The following is an 18,472-nucleotide window of genomic DNA, read 5'->3' on the forward strand; positions in this document are numbered from 1 at the left end:
ATTCATGTGTCCAGCGGATTCTTAGCTATGTCTCTAATACCTCCAGGAGACCATCTCAGTGACAAAGAAAGAAACTAGAAAAGTGATGGAAAACTGAGGTTCCTAATAACGCAAGACTATATTCACAATGTCCTGTTTTCCTTAGCCAAGGCCTATTTTTTGTGAACACAAGAAAAATGATGGGCATACTTCATGGGATGATATGGAAGATTGAGGGAAAACAGAGACCCACTTTTAACAACGATGATGCCCTCAAACCTTAATGATACAATGAATGAATTTGGGGGGAAGGTGGGCACGGAAGTCAACTTCAGGAATGGAATTGTTTTCTAACTGCAATAGCCAGAGAACATAAAAGAATCAAATAACTTTCACATGCTGAATAAAGTCCATAATCTGCTCTATGGCTGATAATTGCACAGGGGGAAAAAGTGGTGTTTTTCTGCACAATGGAAGCGGTAGGTTACAGCGGCACTGGATAAATATGAATAATATCCTAGCCTACTAGTTAGTGGTTCTGTCACGTGTCACCTGGGCCAAAATACTTAACTACTAAGACCCTTTGATTTCTCTACATCTAAAAAGGAGACTAATAATACATTAAGTTTGTTGTGAGAAAAGAAATTTGTGAAATTATTCAGGCAATGCCTTGTATATAGCAAGGGCTCAATGAATCATAACTATTTTGAATATTATGACTATTCGTAAATCCTTATGAAATCATTGCTATGTGTCTTATGCTAATTCTGATGAAATCTGAAATTACTGGAGATCACAGAAACATGCCAAAACAACAGAAAACATTTGCTGCAGGCCTAGTATGGGACAGGCTCAAGTCTCAGTATTCTCCCAGGTGATGTTTTTGGTGTGTTTCTTTTCAAAAAGAAATTATTTTATTCTTACTATTGTTATTTAATTTATTTTGTGTGTGTGTGGCCATGCTACGTGGCATGCAGGATCATAGTTCCCTGACCAGGGATCAAATCCATGATCCCTGCACTGGAAGCCTAGTCTTAATCGCTGGACTGCCATTGGTTTTGATGACAATTCACTTAATCTTAGAGACTAGATTATCATTTCCATTTATATAGAAGAAATCTGATTCTCAGAGAGACATGTAACTGAGGTCACACAGTAAGGAGTAGAACCAATAATATGAAGAGAGAGAAAAAACAAAAGGAATTATTAGCCAATCGTAATTTAGCCCAATGATCTCCCTGAAGTCTATTTCAGTTCAGTTCAGTTCAGTTGCTCAGTCGTGTCCAACTCTTTGAGACCCCATGAATTGCAGCACACCAGGCCTCCCTGTCCATCACCAACTCCTGGAGTTCACCCAGACTCACGTCCATCGAGTCAGTGATGCCATCCAGCCATCTCATCCTCTGTCGTCCTCTTCTCCTCCTGCCCCCAATCCCTCCCAGCATCAGAGTCTTTTTCAGTGAGTCAACTCTTCACATGAGGTGGCCAAAGTCTAAGACACACCAAATTGGAATGAAACTTACGAATGCAGCCATCGGGGGCATGGACCGGAATGCCATAAGGGCGGTAATAGCCCTTAGCACACTTCTCACAGTTTACACCGGCTGTGTTATGCTAGAAAGAAGCAAAAGGAACTTAGAGGGAAGAATACAGGAGAAGCCCTTATTTTGTGCTATTCATCCTGAGAAATAATTCTGTCATACACAACTGTAATGTTAAAATCACTGAAGAAAAAAAAAAGCACAGATCTTGACCTTGAGTCTCCAAGATTTATCACAGGACGCTGGCTTGAACTTGGCTCTGGAATTTTTTCCCATTGGAAGAGGAAATGAGACCACGAACTGAACAGGCCAAGTTTTCCTCACTGCCTCTTACTGAAGCACCTGATATCTGAGTGAGCAAAAACTCCAGAGGGCCACTCTTCAAGCTTCATTCGACAGTGATGAATGGGTAATAGATCACCTTTAGGTTTAACCCTGGGAATAAAGGGCCATGTGTGTATTTTTATCTTCTTCAGTTTTGAAAGAAACTGCACCGACAGCTCCTCTCGTCATTCCAAAATTTTATCTTTGCTTTACTCTGAAACCATTTCCCAAACATTTCTGCTATGAGAATGGAAAATGTAGGCATGTGTCTCACACACAGAGCTCATTTTAAAGTACAATACAAGGCAGCCTTTTATATTTCACAGCTAATCCTTGTAATTGCCAGAAAATCAATTACCCAACATGCACCATCAATTTCCAAGAACTATAAAGGATGGATCTAGCTCAATTCTGCCCCCCTCTCCCAATTTGGAAACAATCAGAAGGACAATATTCTTTCGTTAATGAAAGGAAAGGCAATAGGAAATTAAAAAAAAAAAACAAATATAACACACTGATTCAAAAGGAGTCTGCACAGAACACAGAGAAAACAAGGACCCTTTCTGGATCCTCTCCCCTTTAACATGATTTTATTAATTACAGACTTTTATTTACTACCACTTCTTGTCCTGTGGGCTAAAATCTGAATTCACTTTAACACTGAGGTCAAAACCACATTGGCCACGTCTTTGACTTCATTTACATGCATAAACATCTTGGACAAATAGGAAACAGCTGTGGTCCACCCTCTCTTCCAGCAAATGCCAATGACCCCTCAACTCTGTTGTTGGCCACTATGGCTTCTGACAGAGCACATCAGGTTGAACTTGGGTCCCAATTTTTTTCTGATGACTAACGACGCTAAGCCCTTCGTATGCTTATTGGCCACTCATATACCCAGTTTTATGAAGTGTTTATTGTATGCTTGTTGACCATTCATACATCCACTTTCTGTGAAGTGGATATTCAAACCATTTGCAATTGTATTAGGTTATTTGTCTTTTTATTACTGAGTTGTGGGAGTTCTTTATACATCCTGGATACCAACCAACCGTCAGATTGATGTTTTGGGAATATTTTCTCCCCATTCATGGCTTGCCTATTCATTTTCTGCAGTGCCTTTTGTGAGCAGAAGTTTTTCATTTTGATGAAGTCTAATTTGTCTATTTTTCATGGTTATTGTTTTCGGTGACCTAAGGAAACTTTGCTCATCCTCTGAATCATAAGGATTATCTCCCATATTTTTCTCTAAAGCTTAAAGTTTTAACTTTATTTTGGGTCTGATCCATATCAATTTAGTTTTTTGTGTATGTTTGAGATGAATGGTCAAAGTTAACTTTTTCCCCATATAAAATTCAATTACTCCAGAACCATTTGTTGAAAGGACTTTCTCTTCTCTCCCCACCTCCTGCCATTAGATTGCCTTGGTACTTTTTATCAAAAATAAAATGTCCACTGTGGACATAAAATGATCCAAGTCTGGGTCTGCTTCTGTGCTTCCTGTTGTGCAATGCTGATCTGTTCTTCCAGCCTTATGTCAGTAGCAGTGCTTCAATTACTGTAGCTTTACAGTTAATCTTGAAGTATGATAAGTTCTCCAATTTTATTTAGTTTCTTCATGACAACTTTGAATATTCTAGGTCATTTATATAACCATATAAAGTTTAATCCACATGTCAACATCTTTATAAAAAATAAGAACTTCCATTAACTTGGTCCAGCAATTTGGGGAAAACTGTTATCATAATACTACTGAGTCTTCTAATCCATAAATATGTTACATTTTTCTATTTTATTTAGTTTTTTCTAGATTTCTCTCAGAAAAGCTTTTTAGCTTTAACAGAGAGGTCTTACATGTCTTTTGCTAAATTTGTTCCTAAGCATTTTATGTTTTTTTATACTATTTTTAATCACATTTTAACTTCATTTTCCTATTGTTTGCTACTAGTATATATAAATACAACTAGTTTTTCTATATTATCATTGTACCCTACAAAATTACTGAATTCGCTTATTAGTTCTGGTAATTGTCTTGTATATTCCTTAGGCTTTTTTACATAAACAATCATGTCATCTCCAAACAGAAACAGTTCTACTAGTTCTACTTCTTCCTTTCTGACCTTAATACTTTTTTTCCCCTTGTCTTATGCAATGGTTGGGTCCTCCAGGACACTGTAACAAGAATCCTTTCTTGTTCCCAATCTTTAGAAGGAAAGAGTTCAGCACTTCATCACTAACACGACGTCCATTATAGGGTTTTCATAAATGCCCTTCATCAAATTTCAGACTGTCCAGTGTACCTGCAGTTTTTATGTGTACGCAAATCACCTGAAGGTTCTGTAACACATAGCTTTAACAAGATCCTGGGGTCTCTCACTTAGTCACAAAACCCAATGATTCATAACAAACCTATGGTGCATATTTACTTGTATTTAATTAACTGTGATGACAGACGATATAAAAATGTGTGGAGAGGGAGACATGCAGAGAATGGTGGTCTCTCTGAGGGGGTGTATCCCTGGTTCCATACAAATAGGCACCTCATGTAAAGTGCCTCTTTAATGGCAACATTAACAAAATATCATTCTAAAAGCAAACAAGACAGAATATAGACTAAACTCATGAACATTTTACACAATTTTTAATGAATATCTCGAGGCAGGTATACATATACCCTCCTCTGCTATATACACCTCTTAGCTAAATTCCAGTGAGCCCAATCATTCTACAGAAGGGATGAAGAATCAATTCTTATTTGGTTTCAATATCAATGGCAGACATCATTAACCGATCATGACATACTTCCTCTAGACTCAGAATCCATTTGAAAATGGGATTTAAAGTCAGCATGGAAATTGATACGAATTTGTCCTATCTTAGAGCCTTTCTACTATAACATGGATAGCAGTCAAGATGAGAGGAATTCCCCCCTCCAATCAGGCAAAGACCCAAAAATCTAATCAACAGAGTTCGGGCAAATATACCTCAGTCCATTTTCCCTACAATCTCTAAATTACATCCAGCTAAGCAGGCTTTCTATGTACAAAAGTGGAGAAGGGTGTCAGAAAATCCTTTCAATTGCATATTACTTTCTTGACATCATTTTATTTATTTTTATTTTTAAAATTTCCTATAAATGTCCTTAAAAATATTTTTATATATTATTTATTTATTTATTTTTGGCTATGCTGGGTCTTTGTTGCTGCCTGGGCTTTTTTCTAGTTGCAGTAAGCCAGGGCTACACTCTTGTTGTGGTGCGCGGGCTTCTCATTGCAGTGGCCTCTCTTGTGGAGTATGGACTCCAGGGCACACGAGCATCAGTAGTTGCAACTCCCAGGCTCTACAGCCCAGGCTCTACAGTTGTGGTACACAGGCTTAATTGCTCTGTGGCACGTGCATTATCTTTCCGGACTAGGGATCAAACCCATGTCTCCTGCACTGGCAGGCGGATTCTTTACCACTGAGCAACCAGGGAAGTTGGTGATATTGTTTTAGAGTAGGGCTTCCTGACTGTTCATTTCCTAGGCTGACTTAAATAGTGCCTTACCTGACAGTTAATGCAGACCCCTCCACCTGCATAGAGGCCTTGGATATTCAAGCTTGCCTGCTGCCTCTCAACATCCGGATCATAGTAACAGTCGGTGGAGTGTCCATGGCAGTTGCATGCTGAGGAAAGAGCATTCTAAGTTACCACTGCATCGTGACTGTGAGACCCTCAGTAAATCCCTGCACCCCCTGCCCCTGAGGATTACTGCTAACTGAACTACAAGAAGGTCCATTCTGGAGCACCATGGATACCCTCAGTGGAAAATTCTAGAGATTTTTACACAAAGATCAGCCTACAACCATATGCAATTTATACCTTCTTTGTTTGATATTAATTGGGAGAAAGTTTCTCTTTTCAAAAAAATAAGATATGTAATTACAACAAATTAAGATAAATCAACATGCCAAGGAGATCAAACCAGTCAATCCTAAAGGAAATCAACCCTGAATATTCATTGGAAGGACTGGTGCTGAAGCTGAAGCTCCAATGCTCTGGCTACTTGATGCAAAGAGCCAACTCACTGGAAAAACCCTGATGCTGGGAAAGATCGAAGGCAGGAGGAGAAGGGGATGACAGAGGAGATGGTTGGATGGCATTACCGACTCAATGACACGAGTTTGAGCAAACTCTGGGAGACAGTGAAGGACAGGAAAGCCTGGCATGCTGCAGCTCATGGGGTCATGGGGTCAACAACAACAACATACCAATTAAGCTGCACAAAGTGAATATTACTACTGCTCCTACTGCCAAGAATAACTGAGTTCCTGATACACTACGGAAAGCATTACATGCATTATCTTATTTTATATGCATAATAACTTTCTAGGGGAGGTATGGTGATGTCCATAGCCCAGATGGGGACGCTGAGGCTTAGAGAGGTTAAGGGAAGTGTTCACGCACAGAGTTCACAAGTCAGACAGGCAGAATCCTGACTTGTCTTTCTGTGACTCCAAAACCTATTCTCTCAGTCAACGTTCTAAGCCTTTCATCTCAGCTTTGTCTATAATAGTGATCAAATGGAAGTAATCTTGACATCTAACCATAGGGAAATGGCTAAGCAAACAACAGTATATTTGCTTGACTGAGTTCTATGAAGTCAAGCACTGCTCAGGTTTTGTTTGTAATAGAGCATGGTGCCCTGCACTCAGTAAGGACTCAACAAAACAAACACTTTTTAGATACACTTGAATCAAGAATGACTATACCGTGTGCCATCAAAAAGGATGTCAAAGAGTTTTTAATGATACAGGAAAATATTTTTAAATACTAAGTGAAAAAGATCCAGATATAAAATTGTATAAAATAATATACTCTTGAGCATTTAATGTATGAAAAAACACTAGAATACCTAACATAATATTAATAGTGGATCTCTTAGGTAATAAAAGTATTAATGATTTTACTTCAAGGAATAATTTCTAAATTATTTACAATTAATATATGATACTTATAAAATTAGAAAACATAGTTTAAACCCATTTAGGATTTTCATCATTGCCAAGATGAAAAAGATTTAACACAAGTAAAATTCTTCTTGTTTCTTAGGTAGAATACATATTCACTACATTCTGCCTAGATTAAATTTTCTATCTTTCCAGGAATTTGTATATTTTAATCAAGTTCTCAGATAAATCTATTAGGGAAGAAGATTGAGTTAGAATTCCAAATTAACCTGTTCTTTTAAGTCTCTATTGGATATGTTACAGCCTTGCTTCTGTTTTATGTTTTGGTTTTTTGGCCCTGAGGAATGCGGATCTTAGCTCCCCAACCAGGAATCCAACTCACAGCCCCCTGCATTGGAAGGTGAAGTTTTAACCACTGGACCACCAGGGAAGTCCCCAGTTAATCCTGTTTTTATGAGCTTGAACATTTTCTTATTTTCATTTCCTCAGTGGTGCCATGATTTTTTTAAGCATTTCTATTTACTACATCAGTTATTTCGTCAGAAGTCTTTATTTTGAATTGCAATAACTCACATGGAGTTTAGACAGCATCTAACAAATATCTTACTAGGTCTGATTTCCACATGCAGCCTGTAATTTTTAACCATTTTGGCAAGTGTAAGAAAGTTAAAAACTTATGAAAGGAAATTATTTAAAAGTCATCACACATGTTGGAGTAAGCATGTGACTGAGGGGTTCCATTAGTCTGGAAACAAATCATATGACCAGTGTTGGAGTTTGTGTGATAACATTTACTCAATCAAACTATTTTAAACCAGCATCTGAAAGTGTTGGAAGAAACAACCCCTGATTATTACTTTTTCCTCTTTTTGGTCCTATTATCTAGGGATAAGAAGTAGGGGATTCAATGAAAAGGAACCTGTTAGCTTTGACTATCAAGCGAGAATGGCCATCCAGGTAACATCCTGGACCTAGAGATCACCTGAGCATTCACCCAGACAGCATCCATACCTTCCAACAAAGCTAGCATCTCTCAAAGCTCGCTTGGAACTTCTCACCAGAAATGCATTCTAAGTAATTCTGCTAGTTACAGAAATCACAGTCTTATTTCTTAACAGTTACAAGAATTTTTTGGCCAAAATGCTTTCTTACCCATCTAGTTAAAACAACAACAACAACAAAAGTGAAAATGTCAGTCACTCAGTCGTGTCCAACTCTTTGAGAGCCCATGGACTATAGCCCACCAGGCTCCTCTGTCCATGGAATTCTCCAGGCAAGAATACTGGACTGGGTTGCCATTTCCTTCTCCAGGGGATCTTCCCAAATCAGGGATCGAACCTGGGTCTCCTGCATTGCAGGCAGATTCTTTACGGTCTGAGCCACCATGGAAGCCCCCTAGTTCAACAAACCTGGATCCAAACACCTTTTGGTCATTTCATAAAAGCAAATTCATCTTCAAATGCTAAGAATATTCAGGAAAAAATAAGCCACAATCTCCAAAGTCAATAACGACAAGTTAAAAACTGTTTCTAGCAAATGGAATACATATGTGACTTTCTAAGAAGGTGGGTTGAAAAGGGGATCTTTAGTTGGCTGTCATGGGGCTCGTTTGCTAAAATAACACTTTTTTTTTTGGTTTATATTGTGCCCATAATTAAAAGCAGCCTCTCGCCTTTCTTCCTTCCTTCTCTGGTCCCCTCCACCCTACATCCCCCTCAGTCCTATTCCCTCGGTGTTTCCAGTTCTCTGTTTAGACATCAATCTCACCACCTTCTTGGATGTCGGTCCTCAAAAAAATCAGGATTCCAATCCAGTATCACATCCTAAGAAACTGTAAGGGTTTAAAATTTAATAGTGGCTGCATCGCATTTTAGATTGCTAAAAAGAGAGGCCAAAGCACTCTGCCCAATCTTTACACACAGTGAATGTTTGATATATATATATTAATGGTCATTATTGTTGCTATTTTTGTTCACATATTTCTATCTGAATTTAGAGTGGGGCACTTCTACCTCCAGTCGGTGAGTTACTCGTTGGGATGGATAGTTCTGACTCTCGAGACTGACATGATCCTGCCCTGTTCACGAGCACAGGAAAAACACTGCCCTCAGTCCTTAGGCAGGCTTCCCAGGTGGTGCTAGAGGTAAAGAACCCGCCTTCCAGTGCAGGAGAAATGAGACATGGGTTCTATCCCTGGGTTGGGAAGATTCCCTGGAGGAGGGCATGGCAACCCATTCCAATATTCTTGCCTGGGAAATCCCATGAACAGAGAAGCCTGGCAGGCTACAGTCCACAAGGTCGCGCAGAGTCGGACACAACTGAAGCAACTGAGCACACATGCATTCAGTCCTCAGGCAGAAATGAGGGAGGGGGCTCATGGGCGGGGCCTTGCGTCCCAGGGTCCCTCCTCCAGGGCTCACCTTCACACTCATTGCTCTGCTTCCCCGTGGCAGGCTGCCAGCGCCTCTGATTGTACCCCATGCAACAGCGATCACACGTCTCCCCGCAAGTATTGTGCTGGCATTCACACCGAAACCTGGGCATATAACAAAGCAGATCTATTACTGAAAAGTTGTTTTTTTTTTTAACTGAAGATCAGCTGCTCCCGTGTGAAAAACTGAGTCATCATGGTCACCTATGGTACCACTGCGTGACTATGAGAACAAAGCACTCTGCATATGTTATTTCAAGTCCCTCCATCCTGCTTATTAACTCCACTTTACATGTGGTGACACTAAGATCCAGAGATATTTAAATATTTGCCAAAACTCAGGAGATGGTCAACAGAGAGCCAGATTTCAAACTGAAGTTTGTCTGATTCCAAACTCCCAGATCTTCTCTACCACCTTATATAACGATAAATCAACACAGGAGCAAGTGCTGAGGGTACTGAGGTGTGCGGAGTATCAACATCTTCACAAAAATCTAGAGTCATCTGTGAGATGGGTCAGATTGCTTACTTTCAGCCTGGTGTCTGGCCAGAGGTACAAAGAATCCAAGAGACAGTCACTCACAGCATCTCAGAGGACCCTGCTTGAAGGGTCCAGCTCCAAAAAACAGCTCCATCACTGGGCCAAAGCTCAGATTACTCAGCAAGGCAATGGGGTAAACACAAAAAATCTACTTTCAAAGAACTATTTTGAAACTTAACTATCGCTAAGCCATGTCTGACTCTTTGTGACTCCATAGACTGCAGCATTCCAGGCTTTTCTGTACTCCACTATCTCTCGGAGTTTGCTCAGATTCATGTCCATTGAGTTGCTGATGCCATCCAACCATCTCACCCTCTGTCACCCTCTTCTTCTCCTGCCCTCAATCTTTCCCAGCATCAGGGTATTTTCCAATGACTCAGCTCTTCGCATCAGGTGGCGAAACTATCGGAGCTTCAGTTTCAGCATCAGTTCTTCTGAAGGAGGAAACAGAACAGGCTCCCTCTTGAAAGCAGGACTTCACCTTGGGCCAGACTGTGGACTTTGAGCTATATGCCCAGTATCTGTGGAAATGACATACCAACTGGAAAACCAGACCCCTCCGGATGGAAGAGCACCAGGGCTCATACCTAGACACTCCATCGCCTAAAAGAATACCCTAATTATCTGTGTAGCCGAATAGAATCATAAATTCTATCAAGCTTATTGGGGTATGACCACAGGCATACTGATAGTTGTCCACTGTTAACTACCTAGGTTTAAGGCACACAAATCATGGGTTAAAGGCATATGAATCACGCGTTTAAGGCAAACAAATCACGGGTTAACTCTGATTGTATCTTTCCTTTGTTCAGACTAGTTTCAGAGAATTTGGGGAGGTGGGTTTGAGCACGTACACTTAGGGTATATAAGGTTTCACAGAAACTGGTTGGGGTCCTTGGCTAAGAGGAGACTCTGCCTTGGGGCCCCCTGGTGTAATAAACTGCTCTCCACTATCTGCATTGTCATTCTGAGTGACTTTGTTTCTCAGAACATGTGGCTACACTTCCAATGAATATTCAGGGTTGAATTGACTGGTTTGCTCTCCTTGCAGTCCAAGGGACTCTCAAGAGTCTTCTCCAGCGCCACAATTTGAAAGCATCAGTTCTTTGGTGCTCAGACTTCTTTATGACACAACTTTCACATCCATCCATGATTACTGGAAAAACCATAGCTTTGACTATACGAAACTTTGTTGGCCAAGGGATGTGTTGTCTGCTTTTTTTTTTAATGACTCTGCTTTTTCATACGCTGTCTAGGTTTGTCATAGCTTTTCCACTATAGATGTACCTTAAAATGTTTCTAGGCTTAAATGAAATAACTATAGTCATGGCACTGAATTAGAACTCCAAGCTCTGAGCTTCCATTCATCTGTGCTTGAAAGAGGATTCAAAACAGAGTTAAGAAAACTCTTGGCTGTGCCCATGGGGATCCCATTAATCCTTCCCAGGGGAGATGGGAAGGTTACTCTCCTAAGAAAAGGCATCATCCCTTTCCCAACTCAGCTGCCTGTTAAAGCAGATGGACACAGATTTAACTGGCAACACAGAACAGCTGGAGTCCAAATGAGTTTTGGTCAGAGATGCACTTTCAGCTCATTGCCAATGAGGCATTTGCTTAAGCTGGACTGAACAAATATTTAGGGAAAACTGCTTAAAGAACATACAGTCTTATTATTCTTTTTTTTTCTTTTTCTGGTATTGTGGAGTCCAACTACTCTCTCTCTTTTTTAAAAAAATATTTATTTTTGGCAGCAGTGGGTCTTCATTGCCATGTGCAGGCTTTTCTCTTGTGCTGGCGAATGGGGGCTACTCTCCATTGCAGTGCTCAGGCTTCTCATTGCAGTGGCTTCTCTTGTTGAAGCTCCCAGGCTCTAGAATGCAGGCTCAGCAGCTGAGACGCACAGGCTTAGTTGCTCCTCGGCACGTGGAATCTTCCCTGACCAGGGATCGAACCTGTGTCCCCTGCATTGGCAGGTGGATTCTTTACCATTGGACCACCAGTGAAGTGTCCAACTACTCTTATAGGGAGATCCATATTGAGTACATAAAAAGAAAAGAGAGCTGGAAACCTTTCTGAATCATATTGCCACCCCCAAAAAACTGCTTTTGCTGTTTCTCTCTCAGCCCAGGCTGATGACTGGTGTAGAAAATTAATCCCTGTGCCTGTTGCAGGATGTTACTGAATATGTTGTTGACTGGAGAATCCTCGTCATGACCATTTCATCCACCTCCAGGTAGACGTCTCATCTGGCCCCGGTGTCAACATTCACCTCCTATACAACTGATCCTTTTTAGATTATGATCATAGTGAAATATGAAACTGAGCAGGGTTCCCTTTTTGAGTTGACTGCTAGGAAGCTCAGAATTAAACCCATGACCCTTCCACGTTTCTGGACATCAAAGTCAGCCTTGTACCCACGCTTGATTAAAGTCCTCTTTTGCCTTGCCATGGGTTCTACTTGATTGCTGATTGCCCAGCCGTGGCTCCCTCCGTTAGGTCATTGAATCACCTTGAACATAAGACTTTTTTTCTATTCATAGAGGCCTCCGTGAATCACCTGTGCAGGTCAGCCTGTTGGGCAGAAGCCAACCAGCAGACGGGGAGGCAAGGCAGTTGTGCTAATGTAGACCAGTGGCACTCAGCCTTTCACTGAGGGACGGAGAGATATTTTGTGACACACGCCGGGAGCAATTCACCGTGGAGTACAGAACCCCCGCAGGTCTGCCAAGGCCACAGAGCCAGCAGCTCTTCCAAACGGGAAGCTCAGCCTCTCTCCAGTGACTTCTCCTCCTCTCCTCTCCCACAGGGCACCACTTTATCTCAGGCTCAGAGACCTACAGTGAACTCTTTTCTCCTTCTCTTCCAACTCCGGACTTCTTTGACCCGGCTTCTAGTGCCTGAGGGCCCAACCATACAGGAAGTTACATGGCAGGGATATTTAATCATTAATAAGCAAGCCCTTACTGATTAAGGACTTGTCGGTTGATAGATTCACAGTGCTATCTCAGAGAGTACCACCTGATCCCTGAAAGGGGGCTGATAGCATTAGAGATTGTTTCAAGTAGGGCAGAAGGGCATCACCAACTTACCAAGTACACTGGTAGCTGACACCTCTGCCCAAACCTGTAGCTAGGCCTTAGCGTTGTGCAGCCATGCACAAACTTGAACTTGACTAACAGTGAATGTAGCCCTGGTAAATGCTGCTATGGGGGACTGAACACTTTAAAACAAAACACTGAGAGACAAACATTACCACATCTAGCATCTGGTCATTTCCGGCCCTTCAGAGTATCCTTCTAGAAGTGATAATGTGAGTGCATACAATTGCAGACAGACACAGGTTCGATCTCTTGGTTGGGAAGATCCCCTGGAGGAGGAAATGGCAACCCACTCCAAGCTTCTTGCCTGAAAAATCCCATGGGCAGAGGAGCCGGGTGGGCTACAGTCCATGGGGTCACAAAGAGTTGGACACGACGGAGCACACCTGGCCACACTTATATACATACTGCAGAGCAGCACACACAATGCAACATACATACAACGGCAGAACACAATATTAGAGATACACGCATCTTGTTATATGTGAAATACGCCCAGAGTTACACTGACGTTCATAGCAGAATTATTCACGACAGATAAAAGGTGGCAGTGACCTGTGTCCATCAACAGATGAACGGGTAAGCAAAATGCAGTGTGTACATAACGAAATACTATTCAGTCTTAACAAGGAAGGAAATTCTGACACATGCTATGAAGACATCATACTAAGTGAAATAAACCAGTCACAAAGAGACAACATTGTGTCTTCTATGAGACACTCAGAGTAGACAAATTCATAGAGACAGAAAGTAGAATGGCGTTGCAGGGGCTGTGAAAGGACAGAATGCAGAGGTGTGTAGTGTGTAAAGAGCCTCAGTTCTGCAAGGTGAAAAGAGTTCTGGAGGTTGGTTGCACAACTATGAATGCGCTGAACACCAATGAACTTAAACCACCCCCACTTAAGGATAGTTAAGATGGTAAACTTTATATATATTGTACCACAATTTTAAAGATGAAAAAGGATTTGAAAACATACACCAGGGATGCCAAACATTTCTCCTGCAAATTGTACTCAATTGTCTGTGGCTGCCTGGGGCACTGTCTGGAGCGGGGGTGGGAAAGGGGGTGTTGGGATGCAGGAGAGGAGACACACACATCATCTTTGTGTTGAGGTTGAAACATTCCTATTGAGGGAAGGAACTTAGAAGTATTTAATAGGATGCCAACACCACTGAAACAATTAGACATTCATAGAAAGATAAAAAAATCTATACAAGGTACTCACAGTTTTTCCGGATTGTTTGCATTGCACACTTCAGCATGGCCGTTGCAAACACACCGCCCACCGATGCTGATATCCTTTATGCTGTAATAATACTATAGAGCAGAAAACAGAACATGTCAGTCTTACTACTAAGCCCTGACATAGACTTTACTAATCTTTAACGCACACCTGTACTGACGCTCTTCCCTTCCATCCTGTCTCCTAAGCCTCCCTCAGCACAAAAGGAAGCCAAGTTTGGATGTAACTTTTCTTACAAAAAAATACATTCCCCAATCAAATGTAATAGCACCCTGCTGAATCTGTCCATTTAAAAAAATAAAATACCCCGGCGGTCCAGTGCTTAAGACTCCGTGCAGCCAATACAGGGGACGTGGGTTCAATCCCTGGTCATGGAACTAAGATCTCACATGCCGCGTGGTCAAAAGACAAATAAAAATAGATAAATAAAATGGTACAGCTGTCATGACTAATGAACTATACTTGTTACATTATAAAAAGTAATTGGGACTTCCCTGGCAGTCCAGTGGTTCAGACTCCGCCTTCCAATGCAGGGGACGTGGGTTCAATCCCAGGTTGGGGAACTAAGATCCCATATGCCACATGGTCAAAAGACAAAAAAATTAAATGAAAAAAAATGGTATACTTGTCGTGACTAATGATCAAAACTTGTTACATTATTAAAAATATAATTGGGACTTCCCTGGTGGTCCAGAGGTTAAGCCTTCACCTTCCAATGCAGGGGGCACAGGTTTGATCCCTGATTGGGGAGCTAAGATTCCACATGCTTCACGACCGAAAAGCCAAAACATAAAACAGAAACAATACTGTAATGAATTTAGTAAAGACTTTAAAAATAGTCCACATTAAAAAAAAAATCTTTAAAAATAAAACTAAACTTTAAAAAGTTTTTAATTAAATGCTTTAAATGCATGAAGAGAAATTACCTTGGAAAAGAAACACACCCTATAGCCTTTGGGAAAGGGATTGCCTGCTTCCTAGCTTCTCTCTCTTTTTTTAATATAAAGCTGAGTCCCATATAGTGCACAATATACTGCACATTATCTATTTACCAAAAACATAATTTTGTAGCAAACATCTGCCACCAACTGTATGCAGGTTCTGAAAGGAGAACAATATTCATCAAGATGGATTAGATACAGCGCTGAGACCGGCAGGGCCCACCAGCAGCTGTGGATGTCCGCTTGCCTACGGCAGGGTGAATAAAGCCACAGGCGGAGGTTCAAGCTCCAAAAGGCCAGATAGCTACAGACCCAGCTGAGGCTCGTCCCCTAAACCAGTCCAGCCATGTGGGTGGCCATCTCACGGACAGGGCATATCTCCAGCATGGTGGGGGTCTCTCCACTGTGACAATGGGTGGCACCAACTGCCAGCTCCCTTCCTTCCCTTGGCTGGAGATGCACAGGATTCAGTAAGGAATTCAGGGGTTGGGGGTATAAATAATCTCTCTCACTGAGGTGATGTCACCAGTGAGGATATCTGTTAGGAAGTCTTTGAACTCACAAGGACAAGGGGGCTTTGTATCTGTTGGCTGTTGCTGAGGTTAGTCATCCTAAACCTCCCCACTCACTCCAAGCTGGGGCTCTGTTCCCACCTCCTCACTAAAAGCTGTGAGGTGTCTTAGCTTCCTGGCCATGTCTTACTTAGTCTGAAGACATTAACAGCCCCTCTTGTCAATACAGATAAATGCAGCATTAGAGAGCTTTCTGAGACACGTGCACACTCAGAAGCTTTCACCACAGAAGTTTCTCTCTGCACATGGGTTAGGGCAGCAGTGGCAAGAGGGAAGCCCGCCATCTGCCTTCACTCAGCTGCATACGTGATGCGTGTAACAGGACAGCTGGAGTTCTGGGCTCCTTGACTTAAAGAGCAACCTAGACTGGGGGAGGGGGATTATATACGCGGTGCACGCCATAAAAAATTACTTGTAGGTTCATTTGTACCATTCTTCTAGGTTCCACATATATGTGTTAATATACAATATTTGTTTTTCTCTTTCTGACTTACTTCACTCTGTATGACAAAGTCTAGACCCACCCACGTCTCTACAAATGACCCAATTTTGTTCCTTTTAATGGCTGAGTAATACTCCATTGTATACATGTACCACATCTTCTTTATCCATTCATCTGCCCATGGACTTCTGGAATAGAGACTCCAATGTGGACACAGTGTGGGAACGGGAGGGTGGGAAGAATTTGGAGAGTAGGACTGACATATATACACTGCTGCTGTTAAGTCCCGTCAGTCGTGTCCGACTCTGTGCGACCCCATAGACGGCAGCCCACCAGGCTCCCCAGTCCCTGGGATTCTCTAGGCGAGAACACTGGAGTGGGTTGCCATTTCCTTCTCCAATGCATGAAAGTGAAAAGTGAAAGCGAAGTCGCTCAGTCATGTCCGACCCTCAGCAACCCCATGGACTGCAGCCCACCAGGCTCCTCTGTCCATGGGATTTTCCAGGCAAGAATACTGGAGTGGGGTGCCATTGCCTTCTCTGGATATATACACTACCAGGTGTAAAACAGATAGGTAGTGGGAAGCTGCTGTATACTAGGGAACTCAACTTAGAGCCCTGTGATGACCTAGAGGGGTGGGATGGGGGGTGGGAGGGAGGTCCCAGAGGGAGGGGATATATGTATACATACAGCTGATTCACTTCATTGTACAGCAGAAACCAAGACAACACGGTAAACCAATTACACTCAAATTAAAAATTACTTAATAGAGAAGACTACATTCATCTAAGTGAAAAGAAATCTACATACATAGGAGTATCCTTACAACCCTCAAAAAGACAAAAAAAAAAAAAAAAAATGTGCTGAGGACATCTGTGGTAAGGCTCCAAATGTAGAGGAATGGAAACACTCTGGCTACAGTTGATCAGAAAGGCCAGGATTCCCTTGTAAATTCCACCCTCAGATCCAGTTGTAGTTCCCATGTACAGCAGCTCAGAGACAGCTAAGGGGGCTGAAATTGTAGGAAACAGGCCACCCATACTCCAGAGGACTGGCCTTTTTGGAAAACTCAAAACAGTAGCGAAACTTGAGTTTTCTCTCTCCCTTCCTTTCCCAGCTTTCTGACTTACCTACATAAGAAGCCAGACTATAAAATAGAGCTGGCATCTTCCATTCAACCTCCCAAGTCCACCATGCACCCCTCTCCATCCTGCCCTTTGCCCAGAGGCTGAACTTTATGGGATGACAAGGGTCTCTTTTCCTTCGGCCTCCTGCTAGATTTGACCACTGGGACGCCAGGGGAGGGGATCAGAGGATGGGAGGAGAATGAACTAGGGATATTGATTCTGCTGGTACCCTCTGTGCCCAGGAGTCAGGGGACTGTCCTGACACTGAGAGTGAGGGATAGCCACCTAACACTGGCAGAGAGTACTGATATTCACCAATGCCTGTACCCCTTGCTTTTCTCCACTGCATTACCCAGCCTCCTGCATGTCCAATGAGTCCCACAACCAGTTCCTGCCAATGGCAGTGAGCTGTGTGGTTAGGAGACTCGCCCTCCCTATGCTCTCTCTCTTTTCCCTCATCAGCTGACCAGCTGCAGGGAATGTGAGGAGGACCTGGGGTCCAACATCCTAGGATGGCTGTGGCTCTATACAGAAACAGCCTGGGACCCTGAATGGCCATGTGGAACTGATCCCATCTGCTGACCCCATATCAGACTGTGACATGAGCTAAAACTAATCTTTTATTGTATTCATTTCTGACACTTGGGGACTACTTATTATAACAGCAGACTAATACCAGGATGGCTGTCATCTTTTGCTTTTCATCTTCTTTGAATATGATGATTTGTCTTTAACAGCCAAACTTCTAAACTGCATCTCATATTTTAGACAAGAACAACTCCTACGTCTCTGACGCTACTGGCTGTAAAGTTTACTTAAAAGCACAGATGCAGAGAACAAACATACGAGCATCCAAGGGGGAGGGGGAGGTGGGATGAGTCAGGAGATTGGGATTGACATATACATACTACTAGGTCACTATGAGCGGAGAAGGCAATGGCACCCCACTCCAGTACTCTGGCCTGGAAAATCCCATGGATGGAGGAGCCTGGTGGGCTGCAGTCCACGGGGTCGCTAAGAGTCGGGCACGACTGAGCAACGTCACTTTCACTTTTCACTTTCATGCATTGGAGAAGGCAATGGCAACCCACTCCAGTGCTCTTGCCTGGAGACTCCCAGGGACGGGGCAGCCTTCCTATTTAGGTCATCACAGAGCACTGAGTAATGTTCCCTGCGCGCTACAGTAGTTCTCATAGTTACCTGCTGCTGCTGCTGCTGCTGCTGCTAAGTCGCTTCAGTCGTGTCCGACTCTGTGCGACCCCACAGACGGCAGCCCACCAGG

The 18,472-nt window shown here is 42.4% G+C and overlaps 1 protein-coding gene across 1 annotated transcript in view; it reads right to left on the reverse strand.

The window, feature by feature from the left end:
- Positions 1-18,472, reverse strand: part of LAMA3 (laminin subunit alpha 3) — a 260,738-nt gene that overhangs the window by 177,408 nt on the left and 64,858 nt on the right. Inside the window, exons 6-9 of the mRNA XM_055558991.1 lie at positions 14,091-14,182; positions 9,215-9,330; positions 5,392-5,510; positions 1,503-1,593 (exon numbers count right to left, since the gene is read on the reverse strand). Coding sequence (XP_055414966.1) covers positions 1,503-1,593; positions 5,392-5,510; positions 9,215-9,330; positions 14,091-14,182 — 418 coding nt within the window. The remainder of the gene's footprint in view (positions 1-1,502; positions 1,594-5,391; positions 5,511-9,214; positions 9,331-14,090; positions 14,183-18,472) is intronic.

Source organism: Bubalus kerabau, chromosome 21, assembly GCF_029407905.1.
Source record: "Bubalus kerabau isolate K-KA32 ecotype Philippines breed swamp buffalo chromosome 21, PCC_UOA_SB_1v2, whole genome shotgun sequence".
In the NCBI taxonomy this organism is placed as follows: domain Eukaryota; kingdom Metazoa; phylum Chordata; class Mammalia; order Artiodactyla; family Bovidae; genus Bubalus; species Bubalus kerabau.